General features: G+C 33.3%; 1 protein-coding gene across 1 annotated transcript; it reads left to right on the top strand.

Moving 5' to 3' along the window:
• The first annotated feature begins 416 nt into the window (after positions 1-416).
• On the top strand, positions 417-27,901 carry LOC129984297 (glutamine synthetase 2 cytoplasmic-like). The gene is made up of 7 exons (XM_056094156.1): positions 417-571; positions 9,959-10,127; positions 12,210-12,371; positions 15,032-15,181; positions 22,308-22,414; positions 25,172-25,353; positions 27,678-27,901. Exons 2-7 carry the CDS (start codon positions 9,968-9,970, stop codon positions 27,835-27,837), a joined length of 921 nt encoding a protein of 306 aa, XP_055950131.1. The 5' UTR covers positions 417-571; positions 9,959-9,967; the 3' UTR covers positions 27,838-27,901.
• Positions 27,902-27,948: the final 47 nt, after the last annotated feature.

Genomic DNA, 27,948 nt, shown 5'->3' with positions numbered 1-27,948 from the left:
CTCAACAATTCTCCGATTATTTTTTTCTATTAAAAGTAATCGTGGATTGCCGTGGAAAATCGTGGAAAAATTGCCGTTAAAAATAAAACGACACATTTGCTATAAGTGTAATTTTCCTCCTATTTTATTTGTACTGTTATTTATTTGAGCCAGTTCTTTTATTCAGAAAAAAATTCATCTGTCTTTCCTATTCTTTTTAAATGAATATTTGGATTCAATGTGAAATAAAATTCTAAAGCTGAAAAATAAAACCCAAATTGTTAGCCGTCAACGACGAATACGTAATGCATACGCAGCAAATTTAAAAAGTTTGAATTCGAAGTTTGTTTCTCTATTGCATCATATACATTTCAAACACAAGTAAAGAGCAACGGTCTCTATGAAAAAAAGAAAGAGTTTGCTATACTTTCATTTAATGATAGTGTTTTATCTTCAATTCCTTCATTTTTTTTTGTGGCTTATCTGTAGAGGAGGCTACTTTATTGTCGTTATCTGTTGAAGCCAAAGTACAAAAACATTCGAGAGTGGAATTCGGAGTAAGTTCGAAGACGGGAGAAAAACAAAGAGCTCTGTAAGTACTCAGCAATGCCTGGATTTTAAAATTAGATTAGTATTACATATAACGAGAAAACTGAAATAACTTTTTGCTCAGTTTATGAATGTTTTTCTTTTGCATTACTTAAAAATAATAGCGGAAAAAAAGTTGCATATATACGGCTAAATAATAAATATATTTGTATGCTGTGTCATTTTCATATACATATGCAAATGACACAGCACTCATATTACAATATGGAATTCAATTAGGCGATTTAAGAATTTATTTCGCTACTGCTCCTACATTTGAACTTAAAATTTTTATAAATCCATAAATCATTTTAGCATTATTAAATTTAAAGATTATTTAGATGGAATTTTGCAGCATAAAAATCGTTCGATGTGTAGCTGTTTTCTGAATCATTTTTGCGAGTTGTTAAAGAATTAATATAATATCAAAAAATTTTCTAAAGTTGTTTTTATAAACAAAGATTTTTAAATTCCAGATGAATGTGAATCTAAAATACATTAATTTTATAAATTGTTTGATTTATTTCTAAAATCTGTTTAAGTAACAAGATCTTCTCATATATCATAGTTACTTTCAAAGTCAATTGTTGTGTAAATACCAGTGTTAGTAATAGTAAATAAGTATTTGTCGTTATCATCAAAGTAAAATGAGTCTTTACTTTGCTTAGCTTGCTTTCAATCGTTTCCCCTTTTTAAGTAGATTAATGAAATATACACAAATATTTAAGAGAAAACAGTGTAATTTGTTTGACCTTATTAATACAATCAAGTTGCTTGATATTATTATAATGTGACAAATGTAACTGAGTGTATTATCGAACAAGTTATGGTATGACTAAAGCGAAATTGAAGAAGTCGTGCTGTCATACATTTGGTGTGTTCTTGTTAAAGCAATTCAATTCAAAGTAAGACGACATAAACATTTAATATTTACATTTAATTTACATTTAAAACGTTTAAATATAATAATCGTAGATTAACAGATGTAGCGCTAATGCGTATTTCAAATCTTTTGAATACAAGCCAATAAAGAAGGTAGAGTTGAGTTGTTACACAACTTCTAAGTTCAATAATAAAATGTTTTTCTGCTTTTTCGTTGCACCACAAAGTAATTAGACATTTTTTTTATGCCGTGCTATGGCATCGTGTTATCTTTTTTCTTAGAAGATACATAATAATTTTTAAAAAATGGCTCGGCACCTTTTATGCTTGTCATGTTCATGAATTGGTTTCATTTGACTAAGTAATAAACGATGAGCTCTCCATATTAAACTGTCATGGTTCTATTCGTTTTAACCTCATCCATATATCATGAGGAGCTAAATCCCGCAGACGATGGTCATGCATAATAACTTTGCAAATGAGATGCACTGTAGTGTTTGGTGGATTTCTTGGCAAGTAAGGCATCTAACTTGGCACATCTAAGAGGTTAATTGAAAGAAATAAAGTGAAAGGGATAACTTCGAGGACGCTGCATGTTTGCAGTTCTTTTAACTGCATTAGAGTGTATATGTTATAGTGAAAACCCGAAATCAGTCAAAACCCGAATTAACTAGGTAAAACACCTTCTAATTGACAGCGCTAGGCAGAACCCGTTTTATTCGTGTTTTGACCGATCTGTTGGACAATATTATTTATATTGTGGTGAAAAGCTTATAACCCAGTTAACAGCTACGCTACCCGAGCAATTGCTTTTTTATCGTGGTCATGTTCCTGAACTGCGAATCACAAGATTTCAGGTTCTATTCTCGCTCATCCCAATGCGCCACATTGGTGACCTCGGATGATGAACCGTCAACCTTCGTACAGCTGTTGTGGCGCCATCTATACGCAACCAAAGTCGACAGACTCACTTGACGCAGCAACAGCATCAGCAACCACTCATCCACACAAGCTCGTCATAAAGCTTGGCGCTACTCAAATGGGTACAGGCGCATTAGAATCAACAGCTAATACATCACCACTCAACATCCATATCGTTCGTCTCATCTCCGACTCACTGGATGGAGAGTCTATGGTGAAAAGCTTATAAGCCAGTTAACAGCTACGCTACCCGAGAAATTGCTTTTGTATTGTTATCATGTTAATGGGCTGCGAACCACAAAGTCCCAGGTTCTATTCTCGCTCATTCCAATTCGCCACAATATCTATCCAAAATTATTGTATTAAATTAAAATTAGTAAAATAGTGTTGGAGGAAAGAATCCATCAATGAAGGAAGAATATTTTATTTGCATATTATTTAATACAATACCGTTATTGCAAATTACTAATTCCGACATGGCAAACTACTATGACACTTAGAATTGAAAAGGGAGCTATTTTTCATACAGTGACATCTCTTTGAAGAACGATCTTTTTTTGCAAGAACAGCTGAGGAATTCTTGTCCAGTTCCTAAAGCTCCTTGTTCTGCTGCTGTTCTCAGCGAAATTTCCTGATTCGATACTCGGTCTTGAGTGAAGAAAATTTGCGACAATACATCGAATTCAGATCTGAAAGTCACTGAATATCATAAACTTTTGTATCAAATTTGCACTCGGATTAGTTGTAGTCTATTGTATAAATACTTATAGAATTTTAAGTTAATATAATTAATAACCGCATGAAAACACGAAAAAGACGGGTTCTCCCTAGCTTTGTTAGTTAAAATGCATTTTCCCTAGTGAATTTGAGTTCTTCCTAGTGCAGTTAGTTAAAACTTGTTTTACCAAGTTAATTCGCGTTTTGACTGATTTTGGGTTTTCACTGTAACATGTACATCTACATTGGCATCAAGTAAAACTTGGAATGCTCAAAGTCGTTAAATGTTATTCCTTTTTCAGCTTCTTGACGGGTGATGCCCTTAGCGCGAAACATAGCCGGCCCGAACAAACTCGGGTTTCGTGCAAAGCTGACAGGCGGATAGTTGAAACAAATTTTTTTCACCAAAATCGTAATTTATTACATTTTTTTTTATTTATTACAATGCACTAAATTGTGTAAAAAGGGTCTGAAGTTGGGAAATAATTTAACTATTTTTTTTCTAAAGTTAACATTTCAGTCATAAAGATATTAGTTAATGGTTGGAGATTCGGATGTATTGATCGCTCTGGCTTGGATCCAAAGTGATCACTACAAACGGTGCCCGGTGCATTTGCTACCCCCATCTTCCATTGTTGAAAGGGCTTATTTCTGGCCTTGCTCTGCATACCTTAAGAGTGAGTGTCTTGACAATTTTGAAGTAAACTGTTTTCAAAATGCTGAATGCAGAAGGAAATACCAAATGGAGAAGTGGAAATTACCATCATTCATTATAAATCTTCTCTTTATGAAGCTGGATAATATACTGACAACGAAACATTTCTCCGATTTATTATCAAAATGCTTCTTCTCTAAAAAATCAAACTAATAAGTGTCTTTTTCCGAAAAATCAAAACCAAAATGGTCTTCCCAAACATTTCTCGCATGTATTCTTAAAAATGTGCTTTTGTAACATTAATCGATCGCTTTTGGCAAACAGTAGTTACGAAAGAGCCTAATAGCTTTGGCGATTAATAGCTTGAATGTGGATACTAAACAAGAATCGAAACATCGAATGAATATTTTGGACGCCATTCATCCAAAATTGAATACAGAACCGCAATTGGAATCACAAAAGTCATGCACTTAAATCATTTCGTTTTTGAATGATTACATTTACATGCTTGTGAGACGGGCAGAAATTTTGCTTCATTTTTGTTAGATATCTATACTTCAGATGCTAAATCTGTATACAAAATTTTATGGATCTAGCTCTCTTCATTCTTTAAGTTATCATATTAACTTATTTCTAAACAACAGGACAGATATTTCCTTCAAAACTGAATAAAAATCTTCAGCCTTTTTTTGAAGATCATTCACCAAATTTCCTGCGTGTAGCTCAAAGCGTTTTTGAGTCCACAGACGAATAGGCATCGTTCCAAAATGTGTTTTTCTGTCTCGCTGGCACCTGAAACTAGTAGATTAGTCAAAAGTTCGACTGAGAATTTTTTGTAGATTACTTTTTTAGATACAAGAATTTTTTGGACGATTTTTTTTTATATATTTCTTTGTATATTCACAAATGAGAACGTAAAAATCAAATACTTCAAAATATATTGTACTACACATCATCAAAAGTTTCCCCAAAAACTTTTCATTTGGAAATAAGCGTACTTTGTAAAACAGCTGTAGAAATGTTTAATTATTTGATTTCAGTTTCAATTAATGATCTTGACTTTGACATTTATTTTCTTGTTTTGATTGTCCTTGGTTTTGGTCCTTCAGAGAAATGATGGTTATTACTATATATGTTACGCATTTCCCTGTTCTTTTACTTTTCTGCAATTCATCAAGGTTTTCAGAAGATTAGAATTACTTCCAGGACAAATATAAAAAGAAACCAGAATTATTTCATTCATTACCATTCTCTGACCTTGATAGCGAATTTCGCTCTTACTAGCATTTTGCTTCTTTTTTTGAGCTTTGTACTGAACTGTTATTTCCTAATTTGTATTTTCGAATTGTACAAACAAACAATTCATACAAATGAACCTGGATATGAAGGTTTCTTTTATATTCCTACTTTCTATGAATCTATATTGTACAAACCTAGTTACAAATACCAGAATGATGGCATATTACATCTATATTTAATAAATAAACATCTTTTATCAAAACAATTTTACTGAACAAATGACATTGGCGATGGCTGTTCTAATTCTCCTTGATCTAATGAATGATCTCCTTGATCTAATGTCCATGAATCGCAGATTTATGATCAAGAAGAAACTAACAGCTTTTGTTTAGCAAAACGAATTTGGAAACATCTTTAACACCACTGCGTGTCCACATCAGGGCAGAATGATCGAACAGAAAACAAATGACTGAGGTTCTCATAATTTTTGATCGCCCAAAGATTTCCAGAATTTTTTGGGGGGAAGGATAATTTTAGGGTGATCTAATTTTGGGATTTTAATTGATGTATTATGGCCATGTCATTATACATATTTCAATTAAAAATAAGTAGTTGTTTAAATTTTAAAACTTTATTCTTAGGATGTTTTTTTCTTCAAAGGCTTTAAAAATTACTTGCAGAATAAATAGTATTTTTATAAGTATTTCTTCGCATATGAAGAAGTACAAAGAGAAACTATAGTAACTGCAAAAGATTCAAATTCAAGATTTGGGCGAATCATCGCGATTTAAGTCTATCTGAGTTGGAAAAAGACATTTTTTGGATTTATAATTGACTGTTCCTATGTTTGTCTACGAGTAAAACAACTCAAATACACTTTCAGCTAGCCGGATGAAGTTTGGCATATAAACTTAACATCATGTCGAATTTTGAATGAAATTCTTTCAGAAGTTTATATGTCCGTGTGCTGACTGTCCGTGTGCAAACAAACATGATAGCTACAATATGTAAAAAGCTAAATATATAAAATTCAGTATGCAGATTTATCATATCAAAGCAGTTGATCATTTCTTTATTTATAATTTTGAATGCTATTTATAATTTTGATAAACTTGGTAATTCAAAATTTCAACAAATTAGGGAAATAAAATTTGGTTCACAGTTTTAATATTTAAAGTATAGTTCTTTATCAAATTTTGTACAAAATCTCTCAAAGAGTTGACCATTTATCAATTTATACTTTCAGAAACTAATAAACGCGATAATTCAAAAATTCAGTGACTTAAATAAATGAAATTTGGTATATGATCTTGTGACTACAATTGAAATTCTAAATCAAATTTTGATTTCATTCTGTTGAAAGGAAGGCATCAAAAATTTATAAAAAATCTCCTGGTATTTGTGTATTAATATTATGCGCATCTCAGCAAGATCAAATCGTCAAAGACTCCTCGCTAATAGGTTCTACCGTAAATATTGCTCTCCAGTAGCATCGGTTTATACACAAGTATCTGTTTTCTTTACATATTGGGAAGCCTACAGCTTTTTATGTGCGGTAAAACCTTGATTCTCAGATTCGTATTCAAGGCCTTATCCAAGGTTTACAATTTTATTCAAGGAAAAGCAGCTGATAATAATATTATAATACAGTAATAATTTCGAGTGTGCACACATTCACACTCTTTTTTTATAGTTTGGATGACTAAAACTCAGTATGGTAAATTTTACGTTTTAGCATTTAGAAAGCGTTAAAAAATGCTTATAACTTTTACATTTTGTTTCAAAAATAAATATCTATTTAAATTTTTACTTCAATTATTTTTATAAGCGTGATGTTGAAATTCATTGTCTCAAAGTCACCCTCAATAAAATATTTTCTTATTCCAGTTCGCCGTAATATGCATTGTTTAAAAATTGTTTGCATAGTGACTAGCATATTACATGTGGGTCATTGTGATCACAGTTCGAAAACGAGCAAACATTGAAAACGGGAAAGTGTCATCTCGGGCGCGTGGTAGACAGCAGAGAACTCATATTCAGTGGCTTTGAAGGAATTTGTGTTTTATTTTATTTGTTTATTTATTTATGCTTCATTTATTCACATTTTATCAAATTGGCTAGAATGCGAAAAAACTTGATTTGCCAGCTACACATTCAAAAACCTGAAAAATTGAGCCCGTATGAAAAGTGTTAAAATAAAATCAGCATTAAATATATAGTTTTGAAAGAGAAAGAATGTATCAGAATGTATCAGAATGAATGAAGAAGAGAATGAATTTTACGCAACACGGGGAGAGCATATCTCTCTCTTTTACGAAACATTATAAATGAGAACTAATAGTTTCTCCCAAACTTTCTCGCATGCCCTCTAATAAAGGTACTATTCTAGAGAACGTCTTGCAAGGCACTGATATAGAACAGTTATCAATATATGGCGTGAATTAGCCATTTTTATTGAATCTATAGAGTGATTTTTTCCGTGTATTTTAGCGATTAACCCCTGAAAGACGGTTGGTAGTATCCGAAAACTGAATTTGTGTTTTAGACGCATTTTTCCCAACTGACTGAAGCTACAACTTGGCACAGAGCTACATCTGTAGTCACAAAAATCACATACCAACTTCGATATATTTAAGTTTTTACGTTTTGGAATTGCGGCGTTTACGTGCTTCTGAAATTAGCCGCTCAGCTTCTTATTCAGTCTGGCTTGACATTTGACAGGTGTCTACACAGTAGATGCCAAATCTGTATACTGAATTGCATCTATATAGCTCTCTGCGTTTTGCATTTGCCGTGTTAATTCATATTCGAACAGCCGAACAATATTCCTCTTAACGGAGTTTGCTCAAAATAGGATGAAATCTACAAATTTGTTTTAAAAACCGTATGCCGAATTTCATTTATTTAACTCAGTGTTTTTCAGTTATGTTTGTCACAAACAGACGGGTTGATATGATTCCAAAAATGTGTTTTTCAAACTCAGGGAAATCTAAAATGTGGAGATGCGTCAAAAACTCCAGTTCAATTTTTTTTTTTTTTTTTTTTGGCAATTACGTTACTTTTTTCTTTTCTTTCTTCGTATAGAAGAAAGTAAAAAGTAAAGAAGAAAAAATAAATTATCACATAAATTTTGATAAAAATTGGAAAAACATTACATTTCAGAAAAGAACATACATTTATGTTTGAAAATAGAAAAAATAACAAGAATAAAAAAAAGCAAAGTATCAAATACTCATTTAAAAAAAAAAAAAAAGGAGCCAAAAATAATTTTTCAAAAGAAAGATGCTCTGTTTACAAAAAACTGATAAAAGGAGGCAATAACTTTATTTATTAAAGGATTTTCCATTTTAAAAAAATAAAAAATTCGAATAATAGTCTAGGTAAGCAGAAAAAATATCCATGGTAAAAATCTAAGACAAATAATAATCCCTTGAATAAGAAACAGTCCATAAAAAGTCACATTGAATCTCTAATGTGAAAGTTCAATGAACTTTTAATTCACTTAGAATATTCATAACTATTGAGTTCGAAAAATGTGTTAGACGTTGAATTCAAAGTAACTGTGCTAAAATTGCTAATGATTCACAGGTGCAGTCGAACTTTTGGCCTAGAAAGGCTGTTAAGAAACACTTATCCCACCCCCCTCCAAGTAATTTCAAAATTAAATTTTGAAATAATGTGTTATACATAATAAGGTAGCTAGGAGATTAAGGCAGTTTAATTTTTGAGAAAATGGGAATAGGTCGCCACCAGGAAAACATTCAGATAAAATTGGCCCACATTTGTGTTCAGCTTGGGGGTAATGAAGGGTTTATCCTGCAACAAGATTATCAAGATTTAATCATTTAGGCCATAATGGATAAAGCATTAATTTATATTACGCATGGCATTAATTTATATTAAAACTTTCCGCATCATCCTTTCAACGAAGGCGTTATATTTCGTTAAGATAATCTAAAAAATGATCTTACGGGATTTTGCAACTTTTTTTTGGGGGGGGAGGGCTTCCATTTTGTACTTTTGGTTGAAAAAGTTTTATTTATATTTCCTACTTTACATGAGATAATTTTAAGAATTTTGTGCACAACTCTATTGAATTTCTTATTATTGAATTTATACTTAATGTTACTTTCGATAAAAGGATCTTTATTTACTAAATGTAGCTCAAATTTTTTTGATTACGTGTAGACAAATCTTTACTAGTTTCAGAGTTTTTCTTCCTTTGCGCAATTCACTATAAAATTACATTAGTAGAATCGGTCATTTTTTATAATTATATGTCATGCATTTTAAGAAAAAAAATATCTATTTGTCGTATAAAGTAAAATTCTCGAATGGGAATAGGAGGAGTGGCATAAGGTTCGGTTGTGTCTGTTTTATAGCAAATGTATACATTAATTTCTTTCTAATGTGCCATTTCCGCATTGCATAATTTATAGATTGCCATACTAAAAGTATCAACGTAGAAATAAGTTTACAAACCCTCCAAAAAGTAAAACTATCAAAAAATTGCAAAAGCAGCGGTATGAAATGAAGAATTATAAATGTGTTAGCACCAATACTTTTTTTATTACTATTTCTCCAAATTGACTCATCGTTTTTTTTTTTTTTTTGTTTTTTTTCGTATTCGTGAGATTTTTATTATATATGCTATAAAAATTGGGAAGAATTCTTTAACACATTTGCTTTTTAAATTAAATCCTAGTTATACGATTTTGAAATTTTTAATGTGAATTGTATATTTCCAAATAAAAATAGGGATAATGTAGAAAAGACTTTTTTCAAAATCGAAACAAATAAAAAACATTTTTTCTATCCGCATTAAACAATTAAAATATGGAATTGCACGACTTCATTAAAGAAGACGTCTCAATTTTTTTCTAATCGTTATTCATTTCAGATCATTTTTTTGTTTAATGGTCTGTTCGGGTGTCTAATTGTACCTCATTCTTCCATCTTTGTCTCTTTATTTCGTAGATTTCCAAAATGGACCCCCAGATGGACCACAAGTTGCTGACTCAGAACTTCCTGAAACTGGAACAGCCAGCGAATAAAGTACAGTGCATGCACGTGTACGTGGATGGATCTCTGAGGAATTTCAGAGCCAAGGACCAGACTTGGCCTCAAAAGCCACAGCATCCTGATGGTCAGTAGTTTTTATTAAAAAATGTCAAAGCTTGAATATCAATAAGTAATACCCAACTAGGGATTGCAATACCGGACCAAAATTTCAATACCGGTATTCGGTATTTTTTAGATGTTAATACCGGGATACCGGTATTCGGTACTTTTTAGATGTTAATACCGGGATACCGGTATTTATCTTATAACATCTTATTTATTTAAATTACAAAAAAGTGTAAATATCACTATTCAGTCTGTGGTACTATTACAAATTTTTGAAATGTGATCTTAAAAAGCATATTGCATCAATTGTACTGTCATTAAGCCTGAAAAGTAATTTTGTGCAAAAACTTACCAGCTGTCAAAAAAGCTCTTTCGGCATCTACGCTATTTGGTGGTACTGTTAGCAATGTGCGATATACTTTTTCCAAGTATTTACCTCTAAATTCCTCATCTTCAAATAAATCGATTCTTTGTCGGAGGGTTTTGGATATAGCTGATTTCTATATTGTATTTTGGTTCGTTGAATTTTTTTTTATTTATCACTATTTCTAATTTTTGTTCAAGAGACAATTCCTTTTCACTATCGACAGTAGTGACATCATAATCTTCGATAATTGAACCGAATTCTTCTGAATGTGGATAGCGTTGTGGGTAAAAAATTTTAAGAAAATTTACTCTAAACTTAATCAGATTTGAGTTGGTTATTTTCTTTTCTTCCTTTTCATTTTCATTTTTAAAATCATTATAATTATGTAAATACCGTAAGACATTTTCTATTTTGGTATGCCTTTCTTCTGTGCGATTTTTCACTGTAATATATAATTCTTCAGATAGTAATGTGTGCCGTTCTTTCAGTGACTGCAACATGAAATTTATTGTTACATTAGCTGTTTATAAATTAGAATCTCTCCGACGTAATGCCTCAATAGTCAGTTTTATTGGAAGTAGAGCTATATAGTTCTGGATATTAAGTCAAATTCATTATCTGAAAAATTAATTTACAGGTTTAAGTCGATTATTGCTTTTTGGATTGGACTTCTCAGTTTCAAAAATCGTTTCATCATTAGGAGTAAACTATTCCAACGTGTTTTAGAATCTGATATTAACATATATTCTGTTTTATTTTCAGTTAGTATATATTTTTGTAATATGTCCTTTTTTATAGGGGAACGTTTAAATATCTTAACAATTTTTCGAACTTTGTAAATTATAGGAAGCAATTCTTGATGGGTTAATATTTCATCCTCATTAGCAATATCTTCTTCAACAATTACATTGTCATTATTTTCATTGTTAATACCACTCTCACTCTTACTCTCTTCAAAGTTGGAATCCGAAGTTTCTATATTCACAGTATTTGGATTCTTCTGTTCTTTATTTTTTTATATAATACATCTATTACTCCTAATTGAATTCCATGAGCATAGAACAATTGCTGATTTGCACCAATCAACTTTCCAACTTTTTTAATAACTGTTGCTCCATCAGTCATTATGGATACAATATCTTCTTTCAGGGATAATCCATGTCTCACCAATTTAAATTTAAGCAATTAATTTGGCCATTAATTAGTTAATTAATTTCGCCCGTTAGGGAGACATAAAAATAAAAACGTATACTATTTTGCTATGTTGGATCGCCAACATATAGTGGAGACAATTTTAAAAATGTCTAGTAAATACCGAAAAAACGTTATTTTAACTTGTGAATACCGGTATTACAAAATTGTACAAATGGCTCAAAACACCGGTATTCGGTATCCCGGTATACCGGTATTGCAATACCTATACCCAACTAAATGAGTCATTGTTTTTGAATGTCAGGAATATTCAAAATATTAAAAATTTTGTCGCTCTGAGACTAGAGCAACCAGTGGCTCAAGTAGCTGCGCCACAAGATTCTGGGGAGTCTCTGAACTACTAAACAGGTGACCCAACTTTTAATTTATTGCTGAATTCATACCTGAAACAATCATTTCAGAAAGCTTAGAGTGTAAATGCGTTTGAATAAACAAGAAAAGAAGTATAAATTAACTATAAATCGATATAAACGAACACCTACTGAAAAAAAAATATGTTGCATCTCTCCTTCTCCCTTGCAGAGTTTCCTCTACTGGAGTTTTGTGGCTCGGCGACGGATTTCGACGTCGGGAATGTCGCCGATTACTACGCGAAACCCGTCAAACTCTACAAAGACCCCTTCAGGCGAGAGCCCAACACTCTGGTTTTCTGTGAAACGTATTCTAGAGAGGGATTACCCACATGTGAGTATTTTCTATAGATATTGCATGGCATTCAAGTTGGCAATGGTATTCAAGATATTACATGTATAGATAACACAGCAATTATTACGCATGTTATTTTTAAGAACTTAACCGGGAAGTAACTAATAGCAATAATATCATGAGAGGAGTTCGGTATAAAAGCGCAAAGGATTAAAATATTAACAGAATCTAAAAAAATATTTAACAATGCTGAAGTGAAACTAAAATGCTTTTCGTCAGTTTTGTATTTATGGAAAAAAATTCCTCGACCTTTCTTCGTGTCTCATTCTTTATTCCGCTTATTTACGAAATATTCATGTTGCCCGGCTCGATAGTTATTGGATTCCTTTCAAGCAGCACAGTGTTCGATTCTTTGCACTCAGAAAAGTAATTCCCAAAAAATAAGGACTTGTTTATTGCTCCGAAAAAAAATGATAGTATCCTCCCTAATATCCGGCTCACGACTATCCGGCTACTGTATTATCTCACCTAGTTTTCCTTTATCGCAATTAAATTAAGAATTCAAGGTGTCTATTAAGTCATCTATTAAGGACTTTTCCAAAATATAAAAAAAACTATAGTTTTGACTCTTAAAGTTACCTGTACGTATCTGTTTAATCATTTATCAATGAAAAATAAAATCAGTTTGAGACAATTTTCTTAGAATTAGGCCTACAATTTACGTTAGTATTTTGTTTATATTTCCTACGTTTAAATTGGGCATTACAGAATTTATCTTAAAATGCGAACAGTTCATATCCTTTAACTTACTATTTCTCTAACAAATTCTTGAAACGTGCATTGCAGTATATAAACATATATAAACTACAGGTACAGAGCCTTCTATTTTAACTCGACACGTTACCGGCAGCTGCTTTATGATTCGCCGGGCTGCGGCTGCGTTCACATTGTGACAAATGGAAGGCTTAGAAATCAAAATGTTGTGAATAAATAGTGTTATAATAGTGAATTTTGATCTAAAAACTTTGTCTTCTGGTATTGGTGGGTAAAGAAATGAGTTCATAGAACTCCGATCTATCCGACTTTTTTTTGTTATCCGCTCTGCCCTTCCGCCACATTACGCCGGACACTCGGGAATGTAATGTATATATAATTGAGTTGAATTTCCCACAAAAAATCATTCCACATCTTCTTGTCGTATTTTAAGTATTTTTAACAATGGATATTAATAGATAAATAAATAAAACGTCAAAATGATTATCTTGAATGGTGCTTCAGAGGACACATCCGAGTACAAATGTTTAAACTCGTAAGAGTTTAGAACAATTTTCAATGGCGAGAACACAAATGTGATAGCATTTGATCGAAAGTGGTTTGGTATACAAAGTGGTCAAAATTAAAACAGCCCATCTCTGATCTCTCTGTACAGCGAACTGCTCAATGTAAAGATTCCAAAATTTTTGAACATACTATTCAAGGAAACGGATAATGAGAAAAACAAATTAGTTTCAGAAACACAGACAGTTGACGCTGTACAACAGAAAATAAGCTGAAAAGACACACAAAATCCCCCAAAAATATACGGTATGGAATTTTTTCTTTCTAATTCTATTTCTGATATGAAAAAAGGAAGATAAAAAAGTACAGGAACTGAAGCTGTCATTGTAACTGCAATTTCGCGCTGTAAGCGCAAATATTGCAAAAGCCTTTGGTTTTGCTGCTGTTATTCTAGGCATAAAAAGGATAAAAATTGGAAAATGTCATTCTTATCAGCGATGGTTTTGCGCTATACTCGGGAAATTGTTTTATGAAAACAAAGGAAATACTGCAGCTTCACTTCGAGAATTTCGTCCACTTGAGAATTTACGCAAAGGACCAAGAGTATGCTCGCAAATTATGCTTCAATGTCTTGATTCTATTACTCTTATGCAAGATGAAGCGCCTCCACACATTGGACACTGTATATAGAAGTTTCTTCGGCAACATTTTACTACTGATAGAGTCATGCTTTCCCAACCTAACCATCTCGTTCTACGCATCTAAATCCCTGTGATTTTTGGCTTTGGGGGTACTTAAAAAAATCTTGTGTATCGAGGACGCCTGGTAAACTCGGCAGATTTTAAAAACAGTATCCCTCTGCATGTGAGAAGCATCTCAATGGACAATTACGATCCGCAGTAGAACAAGCTGTCTACAGAATGCAAATTTTATATCTAAAAGAAAGAAACCACATTGAGCCGCTTCCTTTGCAACGAAAAGGTCGTTGTGATTGAATGTTTGATATGTTCGAATAAAATGTGTTACAAATGAGTCTTTGGACTCTTCGGCATATTGTTTCGTTGTACAGAGCCATCTATCGGTATTTCTGAAATTATTTTTTAAGCGTGATCCTTTCCCCATGCCTTGAATAGTATGTTCAGCAATTTTGGAGCCATTTACACCGAATAGTTCGCTGTATAGAGAACTCAGAGTAGGGGTGTTTTAAATTTGACACCTTGTATATAAGAACCAAACCCTCACCCGGTGGATCTTCAAGTGGAATTAGGTCTCAAATTCTATTTTCCGAATCGTGATAGTTTTTTAATCATTGTCACTAGTTATTAATAACTGTCAGTCATATGCATTAAAGTAAAATAAGAATTATATCGTTTAAATGATGTATGGCATTTGTTTATTCATAATTTTTCTCATACTTTCAGTTGCCAACAACCGCTATCGCCTGTTGAAAGTCGTCAATTCCCAGCTAGAAACAGCAGCATCATTCACTTTTTATCAATCCTACACTTTTCTGAGGAAAGAAGACGGCAAACCTCTGTCATACATGGACCCCGCATACGATCCGGACTCAAGTGAGAAAAAATAAACAATAGATGTGGTTAATTATTTTTGACAAACAATTTATCATGTTGTTAGATGGGATGAAATACTTTTTTATTTTGTCTCTTTGTTTATTTCTGTGTATATGATGAGAACTCAAACCGCAAAAAAACTAGAATTAAGAACTTTAGGTACCTTCAAGGGGTCGCTCCCGTCATTTGGCCAGTGGACAGAACTACATGATCCGTCCCGGAATAGCTCAATTGCTGCTTCCGAACGAAATGTTAAAATATTTTAACTCAATTTAGGATAGCATTGTTTTATGGATACTACTAATCCGACATAAATGTTAGACTAAGTAAAAATTGCAATAGCAGTCTGTCTGTCTGTCTGCTTAGAATATGATAATTGAGTAATACTAAAAAGAAAATAAATGAAATTTGATGTGTAAAATTTGCACTTAAATTGTAGGTCTGTATCAAAATTTGGATACCATCAGTCAGCAGAAAGTGATCCAAATGCATACTTTATATAATAATACGATGTTAAAAACTTCTAGCACTAGATTACGATGCTAAAAGTTTCTTATTGTTTAAATACGTCGATGCCCAATTAAAAGAATTTTCTCTTTTACTGTCTCCAAAAGTACTGGATATATTGAAAGGATTAGGTATGACATAAGTAAATGTAATAGAGAAAAAAACACGACAGTTATGGTTCATGCCCATGATCGTACGTAAAAGGTCAACGCTTCAGGAAAGTTTCCAACAAATGTAACCAGACTGAAAAAATAATTTAATATAGCTTATACTCATTATTTTTAGCCCTTTTATTGTTAAACAACTTTCACAACAAGAATTCGTATACAAATCAGATTCTGGATGGTTTCAGATTCTGGATGGTTCGGTGAAGCGAAAAGTGAGTGAAGCGAAAAAAATGTTCTAGATTTATTTATGGGCTTAAAATCCGGAAATATAATTAATAATCCAAATATATTCACTTTCTAAAAATTCATTAACAAGAGAAAACTATGTAGACGAAAGTTATTATCCACAGAAATGGAATCAAGGTCAACTGCACGCGAAAAGACGGACATAGAGCAACAAAATTTGATTCCTTCATCTAACATAACATAACGCTATCCAGTGCCCCCCACTGCCTGTAACACTAAGTTATCTGACCAGTTGGATGAGCACAAGATGAAAGGAAAAAAAAGAAAGAAAATTGTTGATATAAAGAAAGAGACGACAGACCATCCAGGGTTCTCCAGAGAGAATCCTACACGACTGTATTTAATTTTTTGGTGAAGTAATAACTGGATGGAGTGGACAAGAAAACTTAAACAAATGGTGACTTTGAGTTAATCTTACAGGGAAATGAAATTACTAACAGAAAAAAAAATTGATAAATTATATTGAGAACATCAGTATGACATGTATAAGCATATAAATAATCACTGAAGAGTCAGAAATTTGTAGCGTCCGTCTGAGTCCTGTGGTTTTGATTTCCTTCATGAGAACTACACTTTTGAGGGACTTTTGAAGTTATAATTTGGGCTGATTTTGACAAGTGGCATTTTGGTCTCAGCTATTGTGTAGTCTTGAAGAGATCTTGGTATTTATGAATATGGTTTACTATGGAGTGGATCTTGCCGCGTGAAAGGGTATTCGATGCAACTCTCCTCTACCATTCTTCCTCGAGACTTGTTTCTGGCTTTCTTGTTTGCCATGAGAGAGTCAGTAGGCATTCGGTGGCACAATGAATTGGGGATCCTATCCCCCCACAGTTACAGCAAGAAGAGTTGGCCAGATAGAATCTGTGTAGGTATGTCGGGAATGGACCAGTCCAGTGAAGAAAAGGACATTCGCTCTGTTCCAGTTGGCCGCGTAGAGAGAATCGGTATTATGTTGAATGTGGAGCGGCCTGTTTCGCCTTCTTCCCATTCCATTTGCCATCATGTCATCATATCGGTTTGGAGGATGTTCTTCAGATGACATCTTGGAAGTTTCATTACATTCCGATTTTGATTAGCATTAACCGCTGTTTTGGCTAGTTTGTCTGCCGCTTCATTCCCTTCATAGCCTACATGTGCCTTGATCCATGAGATTTTATTGTGAGGATTCACAAGAAGATGCGTGAATGTTTCTCTTGCTAATTAGCTATTGGATTTTAGAGAACTTGAGGCTTGTATACTTGCTTTATTGTCGATGTAAATAGTGATTAGATCAGATGTAGGAAAAGAGGTTGCGTATTTGACTGCTCTATTGAGTGCTAGTAATTCAGCTTGGAAGACAGTGTTGTCTTCCAATAGGCTGGTTGACCACTGGTGTATAGTCACTGCATCCTGCATGACACAAAATGCAGCCCCAGATCCTGCTGAGGATTTTGATCCATCTGTATAGATCCCGAGTTCTAAATTCTGAGACCCACCGTCTTTCAACAAAATTTAATGTGCTTGGAGATGTATGGAAGGATGTGACGTTCAGCCCGTAGCTCTGTGTTCATACACTTATGGATTGATATGTGACATATCATGTACAATTCCATGGAGTCTGTACAGTTCAGTCATTCTTGCCATTATCTGAAGCTGTATATGAAGTGGTGGCACAGCAAGGATAACCTGAAGTGCTATAGTAAACGTGGTCTTGTATGCTCCCGTAATTGCTAACAGAAAGCCACTTTGGATGGAAGAGAGCTTTCTTGCTAATATAACCGCTGGATGGAGGCACCAAACCCCTGCTCCGTGTGGAAGCATCCTTTCAATGAATGTCCTGTACAAAATTTTTCTGTGTCGAAGTGCTATTCCCCAGGATTTGCCAGCTATTTTGAAAAAATTGAATTGTTGTTGTTGTGCTTTCAATGCTAAATGCTTGAGGTGGGTATTCCAATTCAATTTATCATCAATATGGACACCTAGGTATTTAATGGCGTGTGTCTGCTTTATTCTTTCTCCCTACCAATAGATTCTGGGTCCTGCTACCCATTTACTAAACAGAATAAAGTTGTATTTCCCCATGGTCACTTCTAGATTGTTAATGTCAGCCCAGGATATAATTTGTGCTATTGATTCTTGGGTATTTTGTCTTAGATTTTTTTTTTTTTTTTTGCTTTTAATGACCAGAACAAAATCATCGGCGAATGCTTGGATAGTTGTATGGTCAGGCCAGATTCTATTAAGCAGATCGTTCGCCACCAAGTTCCACAGAGCTGGACCACTGCACCATCCTTGAGGGCAACTTTGCTTCTGTTCTCTTATGGCCCAGCCTTCTTGTGTGTTGAGGTTTATTTTTCTGGCATGTAGCAAGTTTTCAAAGATGTTTCTTAAATTTTGGGGATATTGGAGTTTATCTAGATATTTTATTGAATAGTGTTGGATATTATCAAATGCCCCTTTGATGTCCATTGAAAGAACCAGAATATTGTCTTTTTCCATCATAAATTTTTTTCTATAAGCTTTTTAAGAGCAGCATCTATGGATTTTCCTTCACGGAATCCAAACTGGTTACTGTTGATGATGTTATTTTATTCTAGAAAATAAATAAGACGCCGTGTGAGTAATTTTTCTAGAACTTTTCCTATAGTAGGCAAGAGAGCTATTGGTCTGTACGATGTGGCTAGTTTAGAGTTTCTTCCAGTTTTTTTGAAATAGGATGATATTGCTTATTTTAAATGGATCCGGGAATTTTTCTAGTGAAAGACATTTATTAAAATATTCTTTGAAGAGGATCGGGAAATTTTTGTTTATTACTTTTAGAATTAGATTATCAATACCGTCATATCCTGGTGCTTTTCCATGAGGGAGATTATCAATGACCTGTGCTATTTCTTTTTCAGTGAAAGGGCAATCATTAGCAGTGATGGTGATTTCATGTATTAAAGATGGATTTGAATTTGGGAATAGAAAAATTTGTTCTAATATATCTAGCTATTTTCTGGTGTCCTCCTTCTGGATTGATATTGTTCAAGACTGTTAATTGAAATGGATGAAGTGTTTTCCCCAAAGCAGCTTTAAAATGTTTCCCATATGGATTTGCAGCTTCAGTGCAAAGATCTTTCCAACCAACGCTTTTGGCTCCGTTGGCTTTCTTCATATATTTTTTGGCTTCTGTCTTTCACTGAAAATATTTTTCTGATCTTTCTTTCGAACTTCACCTTTGGGCGCTTTTGTCTCAATGCCTTAATTCTTTTCTTTTCTATTTCTAATTTATCTCTCCACGAAGTTGGGTATTCAGTCAATGGTTGTTTCTTTATTTTGAATGCTTTTTTGCAGGCTTGAATTATTGTTGCTTGAAGAAGGGAGATAAATTCATTTAGTTCTTGTTGGGAATTGCAGTTCTTGATTATGTTAATTAGTTCTTCGACATGAAACTGAAAATGTTTCTGGAATTTGTTATGGTTTTCATGAAGGGTTTTAAACCTATTTAAGATGTGGCTAGTAATTATTGTTCTTATTGTTGTCTGATCCAGACATATGTCGAAGAACTAATTAACATAATCAAGAACTGCAATTCCCAACAAGAACTAAATGAATTTACCTCCTTCATCTAACAGCATCACAGATCGTCTCATTCACTTCTGCGCACAAGAGAGCTCATTTAATATGGTGAAAAGACAATAGTTTTGAATCAGGGGAAAATGGATGATTATTCTACTGACTGATGAGTCAGTAGAATAATCATCATCCAGTCAGTCTCACCTTTGATTTACGTGTTTCATTACATACATTCATTTATTTAGTGAGAACAAGGAACTCATAATCTTCCCACCAATTTGATGATTTTAATGTTTTAATAAGGGATCTTGGGGATAGATATAAAGACTTGTATGTCTTAGAGAGGCTCTGGAAATGCGACAGAATATAGAATATGTTAAGGAATATATAAAGGAATGAAACCTTGGAACCCTTTGTTCGTCTTTTCAGAGGAGCAGGGAAGCCTAACTTTTTTTTATATGAACAGTATTGTTCGGCGACATGAGAAATGCTTGGTTCAAGAGTTTTTCTAAAGTGAGGATATTCTCAATGCTTAGATTCAGCAGTCAAGTTTTCCTTAACCCTATAAAGCATGTGTAATAGGACGCTATTGAGAAGACGACTGCGATCACATGAGCGCCTGCCACAGGGACTTATGAACTGCTAATTTCGAATATGAATTTACGTTAGCTATATATCTGTAGATGGAGGCCACACCCTCTACAAAGACTTTTACATCTTACAAAATTTGGCACTTCCCTGCACTGATGACCCTTACACACGTAATCCTGTTTTGGACTATAATTGTTGTGATATTCCGTTGTGAATTATATAAGGGCTTTGTACATACTTAGTTTTATTAAAATCTGTTCACTAATTCTAAAGATAACCATCCAAAAGTGAAAATCGTTTCATCGTGAACATCAACATACACAAAAATAAATAAATCAGGGGGACGGATAGCATCCCCGCTGATTTCATTCATTAAGGTATTTCTTTATATTTGTTACTGAAATGTTCTGTGACAGTTATCTCTATAAAAGTAAGGTTTGTTAGCTGAATTCTGTCAATCCTTACTGTTAGAAAAGGAAAAATTTTAATCTTTCAATAAACTAACGTTTTTTTTTTTTTCTCCCCATATTAAGGTGAAGGCAAAAACCCTTACTTAACGAATAACAAACCCCGAATTAATGAATTATTTCAACAGCCAGAAAAAAAATTATTAGCTTGAATTAAAAAAAAAATTAGATTGCTTTTCAAATGACTGCAGAATCCGTCTTTGTTCGAAGCAGATGAGTTGTGAGTTAAGTCCTTGCAAATGAGTATGTCACGTTATTTTCAAGCGGATAAGACCGGAATTCCCTTTCTTATCGCTCAACGCAAAGGAGTGACTCTCGATTTTGCATAACATTTAATTTTTGAAATATTGTGTAACCTGGCAGATTGTCGGAAACAAAAGCATTCTTCATTCAGAAAAGAGCTTAATATTTCATGCTAATTCCACAAAATTCCTTAGCAGAAATATTTGAAATCTTGAAGTCTCTACATTGATTATTTACTACAATTATTAAACATGATTTGGAAGCTGTGAAAAATTATCTAATGCAGCAGGATGTAAATAAGCAATATTTTCTCCTCTCCATATAAGCGAAAAGGATTTTTTTTTTTTTTTTTTTTTTTTTTTTTTTTTTTTTTTTTAAGCCAGGAATTACGGAAATTGTCAATTTCAAATCAAAAAGTGCGTAATAATTCGTTGTAATTTTAGCTGCTGAATAAGAAGTCCGCCATTTCTAATGATGGATATTTTTGGTATTTGCTTATTAGGGATATTCTATAAGGTAAAAGCAGAAAATGTTCATTTTTTTGTTTAAGACACCCGATATTATTAATAACCCCCGATTTAACGAATAAAATTTTCTGTCTCGATGAATTCGTTCAATCGGAGTCTAACTGTACTATCTTAATAAGATAAAATGCCCTGACATGGGTTGTTTAATCTATCTTAATTTTTAATGGTTTATCTTAAAAAATTAAAATAGACTTTACATAAATTGTTGTGTTATACAATTGCATTAATAAACATATTAAGTGATTTTTTTAATGAACTAAACTCGCGAGCTTATCTAATGAATAATTATTGAAAAAGGTAATCATAATTTATGCGTTCGCTTCCGTGCGCTTGTGTTTCTTTAAATCACAGTTTCGTTTTCATTACTGTTACGTCCATGTTTAGAAATACTTAAATGTTTTTTTTTTCGTTTTATAATTGACAAGGAACCACAGTAACATCTTCTCAAGCTGATTCTAAAGTTCCCGTGGGATTGAATTCAGAGCTTATATTATTTCGAGAATGGGATTTTACCGAAATATAGCTGAGCAAGCATTTGTACTGGGGACATGATTTTTATGTTATATAATAACATAACGTTATAAAAGCATGTAGTTGTGAAGTGAAAGTTTTTGAAAATCGATGAAAAAATCGGATAACCGTGAAATTTTGAAGTTTTTTTTCCAGTACATTTTTCACGTTGAATATAAGTGAATAAGAAATAATTCATTTTAGTAATACAGATAAATAAATTTATTATGTTGTTTACAATTGATAGTAAGAAATTTTTAGTTAAATGGAATTACAGAATTTAGTCATATTTTTGTTTTGGGAATTTTCTTACTTTTTGTCATTACAGAATCTGGATTCGCTTGCGGCAGAATCATAGCCGAATCTCACTACAAGGCTTGCCTATACGCTGGAGTAAACATGGCAAGCTTAGAGCCCATCAATAGACTCGGGCAAGTAAGTTTTGAAATAATGGTACCGTTTCTAAAAAGTACTTAATTTAAATTGGATATGTATTTCTTTTTCAGTTGGTATGTTCACATTTAGGTTCTTTGTATTTTTATGCTCGTTGGCGAAGGACAAAAATGGCTTTTATCCTTTAAATATAGTAAAATCATGTTGCCGGTTTGATTGTATGTGAATGGCACCTTAAACACTCAGAACCTCTTTTTTTATTTTCTCGTATGCAAAGTGTAGAGGTAATATTGTAATATCGTCAAAAATTCGGAATTGAGTTTTTAACGAATCTTCACCTCTTAGACTTCAATGAATTGGAAAAAACACATTTTTGGCACTATGTCTGGCGATCTGTAAACACGACAACTAAAAACGCTTTGAGGTAGACGACTGACATTTTAGAATTGCGATCGAATTTTGGGTTCATATCCCGTTTTGAACGAAATCCATTTACGAAAGTCTGTCTGTCTAGCTGTTCGAGTGCAAGAGAAATCTATTACAAAATGCAAAGAACTAGATAAATAAATATCTCAAGTATAGATACCTATCAAATTTTGTACCAAATCCATCGAACAATTTACCGTTTGTCTGTCTGTGCAGACGCCTGCATGTAAATGCGACAACTCATAAATGCAATGACTTAAATCAGTGAAATTTTGTATATTATCTTTTATCTACAACTGCAATTTTTTGTCAGATTTTAGTGCCAATCAGTTGGCAAGAAGATGTCGGAAATACCTATTCTTGCGGTACAATCAATAAAACTGTTAGAATAACGCCGAAGATCTCTATTTCGTAACTATCATTTGCCATTTCCATTACTCAGGGTCCAGAATTTTGATCAGAGCAGGGGGGGGGGGATAAGAACTTTATTGGAAAGTTTCAGGGAGAGCACTCCTCCCGCTGGTTACTTTAATGTTTCACCAGGAATGAGAAGCGCGTCCGTACAAAATTTTCTGTGAAGATAGAGCATCTCGAAGGGCTCGTTGAGATGTAACTTTCTTAAGTAATTATATCAATAGAACCATGAGACTCGGATAATTGTGAAAACACTTCCAGAAAAGAAGCTTTCTTAAGTAATTATATCAATAGGACTATCAGACTCAGATAATTGTGAAAAACTTCCTGAAAACACAAATTTAGCATCGGAATTTGGAGATGTGGATGATTCAAAATAATGACTGATAATTCAAATTCAAATCTCTGCATCGTTTTAATGCTACATGTTTTAGAATACAGCTATCTCTACATTGCGATATGCAGGATGCAAATATCGTTTCGAGTACTCTGATGAACCGTTAGGCCTAGAATGACACATTTGAGTAATAGTTCCTTCTTGGGTAGTCGATGTCGATATCAAAAATGTTTTCAAAATTTTAACTACATTTTTAATTTTTAAAAATTATCAAAATGTGAAGGCTTTTTTTCTGATTCAGTTTAAAGCAGGCTAATGCACGAAAGCCCTTTTTATACCAGTTTAAAATTTTAAAAACAAAAATAATTTTCTAATGATGTCAGATTTATTTTCTAAAGTTTTTTTTTTAATTTCAGTGAATTTTTAAAAATAATTTCTATTATATCTTGCAGCAATACTTCTCATTCTTTTAGTTATTTTGTTTATATGCACACACGTTATGACGATTTTAATTTTTTTGTGCGTATATATTATAACTGCTTTAATTAACTTTCTTAGTTTCTTAAGACTCATGGAGCTGAGGTACCTCGTAATGCTGAAACTACCGATTTTCTCTTACTTTAGGCAAGAGAAATGACTTACCTACTTCAAAAACCGTAATAGGAATGTATATTCTTATTCTGATCTTAATACAAGCTCAGAGTTCCTTCATATAAAAAGATTACTCTGCTTAGATTATGGTTATTAGAAAATTCTTTATAAGGAAATAGATTTGTCTGCTGTTTATAAAAAATCCTTTGCTTCTTTTTAAAAAATTGTAACTGTATCCTAAACCGATCTTTTCAGGATGGGTTTAGGATACAGTTAACAAGTAAACCTTAGGACTTTAACGAATAAAGCTGCCCCCTCCCACTGGAAGATACCCTAAATATGGAAATAGAATCTTACAGTTAACTGATTAGTTGTCACTTCTCTCGTAGGATTATAGGTTGTATAATTGAGTTACTCCCATTCCAATGAACAAATGTACCTCTCGCAAGAAGAGTTGTATCATGGTCAGTGATATCCTCATGAGTCACCCATCATTCCGACCTACACAGCCGCCATGCGGGTTATTCAATTATCCCGGGTGCTTATATATGGCGGTATAATTCCGATGCGTGGTTGTTATTGCTTTAACAAAGTAAGCACTCCATGGAATAAACTTAAGGAAGAAGAACGATGAATTTATAAAAATATTTAACTTCAGGATCTCACCATTCTTTGCATGGTTGTGCATTTGAAAGCTCTGAGAAGTTAAACAGCTAAAAGTAAACTTTTAAAAAGGATACAAAGGCGAATCAAGCCTACGACAATATCATGTTGAGGTATTTCGAACTAGAGGTTCACATAACTTTCAATTTCCTTATTACTACTACACACCGCAAATGGATTTAAAGCTACAGATAAAGGCATCAGGGAAAAAATTGCATTCGTTTTAATTATAATGCTTATTAACTAGCATTAAAACTGTATTATAGATATGAGGTAAGATTTTTCCCAAAATTTAGAATTTAAGTCTGAAAATGTGTTATTTAAATCGGTTTATTGAAAAGAAAAATGGATTGCCTTTTCGTTTCTAGTGGTGCTACACTGTGGATGGTCCCTCGTCTCCTGTGGATATCAGTGACGACGTGTGGATAAGCCGATTCTTGCTTCTGCGAGTGGCCGAGGATTTCGGAGTGGCAGTCAACTTCGAGAAAGAACCCGCCTACTCAAATCTCGTGTTGGAAATGGAGGACATGTCTTCGGAGAAAATATTACGGTGAAGCAAAAATCCTTTTTAACTTCACAGAATATTATTTAAAATGACATAGTAAATACAAACAAATAATTGGAGTGATTCACTAAAAATTCCACCGATTGCATCAAAATAGAGTTACTTCACTATTTCATGAGAATAAAAGTATCCTGATATACATTTCATTATATATATATATACAGTACACTCCCGATTATCCGGTCTAATGTGAAGGAAGGACTGGCCAAATAAAAAAAAACCCGGATTGGTCGGTGTTCTATGAACTCGTTTCTTTGCCCACCAATACCAGAAGACAAAGTTCTTATACCAAAGCTCACTGTTACAATATGAATTTTCTCACTTCTTATTGAGTACTAAGCCCTGCAATCATCTCAAGCCACGTAGAATGTGAACACGGCCGGGGCCCATTGAATCATAGAAGCAGATGCCGGTAATGCATCGAGTTAAAACAGAAGGCTCTGTACTGGTAGTTTATATACGCTTATATACTGCATTACAAGAATTTATTAGAGAAAAGTCAATTAAAGGATATATACTGTTCACATTTTAACATGAAATCTATACATTTCACGGTTGTATACTTAAAAAAAAACATTAAGCATACCCCACGAACAATTTACGAATCTTATACGTACTGTGCAGTTATAATTAGGAACAGCGGCAACAATTGAGGTCCATTACACAGTGAAGAAAAGATGAACAACGAGCAGAACGCTGTTCTTTTCCTGTCACCACTCGTATTGTGCACATGGCACGTCGGAGGATCGTAGCAGACGCCCGCTTCCAATGCCTTGGCAATGTTTGCCATTGCAATGTCTTGCCTTCCTCATTTAATTATGATAAAGAAAACTAGGCCGGATAGTTTGGAAATCGGATATTCTTAAACCGGATACTCAGGATTGTATAGTACTAAGATGTGCATAGTTACATTTAATCTACACAGAACAGTATAGATATGTAGCCATTCATTTCAAAGTCATAAAATTTGCCAAACTTCTTAATGAAGTAATGTCAGATGCGTTTACCAAAAAAAGCTAATTATAAAAAATGGCCATCTTCCAAAAGGCATATTATGGATTATTACAGAAAAAAAATTATATTGTATTATAAAATTCAGTATGTCAACCATTATTTTCAAGAATTCTGAAAACTCACAAAAGTATATTTAACAGTCATGTGGCAGCTATTTTCTAGAAATATTGCAAGCGTAGCGAAAAATATTCACCTTGAGCTCCTGCAATGTTTTTGAATTGGCAGAGCTAACCTATTCTTTCAAACAATCCCGATGACAAAAATCACATGAATTCAGCATGATTATTTTGCAAACTTAAGTTTAGTTACATTAACGTCCCGTTTTTAAAGTAACTCTAGGGCTATTTTGAGACGGATCTCGTCATTTTGAACCGCACTCAGATGACAGGTATGACACCTGAGCTGGCACCCCTTCTCCAAGCGTCTCCACCACACCAGTGGTAGCATGTTTGGCCCCAACGAATTTGGCTTTCACCAGGCCCGCTTACACTGCGGTTCTTCGGTGGAATCGGGTCTCGAGCCTGAAATCCTCCGGCTTCGAAAACGAGACCTTCCCTCCAGGACACCGCGGCCCAACTACTAGAATTCAAAAATTGCAAAGAAGCAATCCTCTTATTAAATAATGGTTCCAATCACAGGCATGAATTGTGAAAGCGAACGTCTTAAAAAGACATAAAACTAATGACAGATTCATTGTGCGCAAGCAGAATGCTTGCTAAAATTTGAATATGTATTACCATTTATCATAAAATACCCTCTGGAGGCATTTTTTATAATTAATTTTCTTAGTTAAATGTGTTGGCAAATTTCTTCACTTTCAGGTTAATTTTTTATCGTTTGATGGAGTTCTCTAAATAGTTCATTTAGTATAACAATTATTATATACGGTTGTGTTACAAGGACAATATTACACACTTAATTTCACAAGACATACAAAACACGAAGGAAGAAACTTTCGATCGCTGCCTGGAGGTTGCTCGTAAACTTTACTAAAATTTCTCAGTTCTACAGGGATCTTTTACAGTTCTACAATCCATTTTCTACTGTATCCCGCGTTTTTCGCAGTTTAGTGTGCATATTTTTACGACTACAAAGTTTTATTATATCATATTATAATCGTGTAACAATATAGTATCGGTTTGTTTGGAAAATATTGGAACTTATTTGCAAACATCGCATCTAAATAGTGATTTTTTAAAATGACGCAATCAGAGGGTTCAAAAAATTACCATCTAATTAGTTTTTTTCATCAGATGTTTTACAAAAATGTTCATATATTTTTGTATTCCTTTTAGAATTGTGGATGCTCTTCTGTCCAAGTTCGTCTTGAAAGAGCATAAACCGATACAGATAAGGAATCTGCAACACAAGATTAACCTGAAGGGTTTCCATGGGGACATTGATCCATACGATTTATGCAAAAAAATCGTTGAAACATTTGCTATAACCATGTAAATGACTCTCTTGTAAGATATTTCTTGATTTTTTTGAAACTATAAATAAATTATTTATGCTTTTATGCTTTCTTTGCTTTGTTTTTTAGTAGAGTATAATCAATCAAAATTT

This window comes from Argiope bruennichi, chromosome 9 (assembly GCF_947563725.1).
Source record: "Argiope bruennichi chromosome 9, qqArgBrue1.1, whole genome shotgun sequence".
Taxonomy (NCBI): Eukaryota; Metazoa; Arthropoda; class Arachnida; order Araneae; family Araneidae; genus Argiope; species Argiope bruennichi.
The sequence above is the reverse complement of the archived record's forward strand: the minus strand, read 5'-3'. Positions and strand labels throughout refer to the sequence as shown.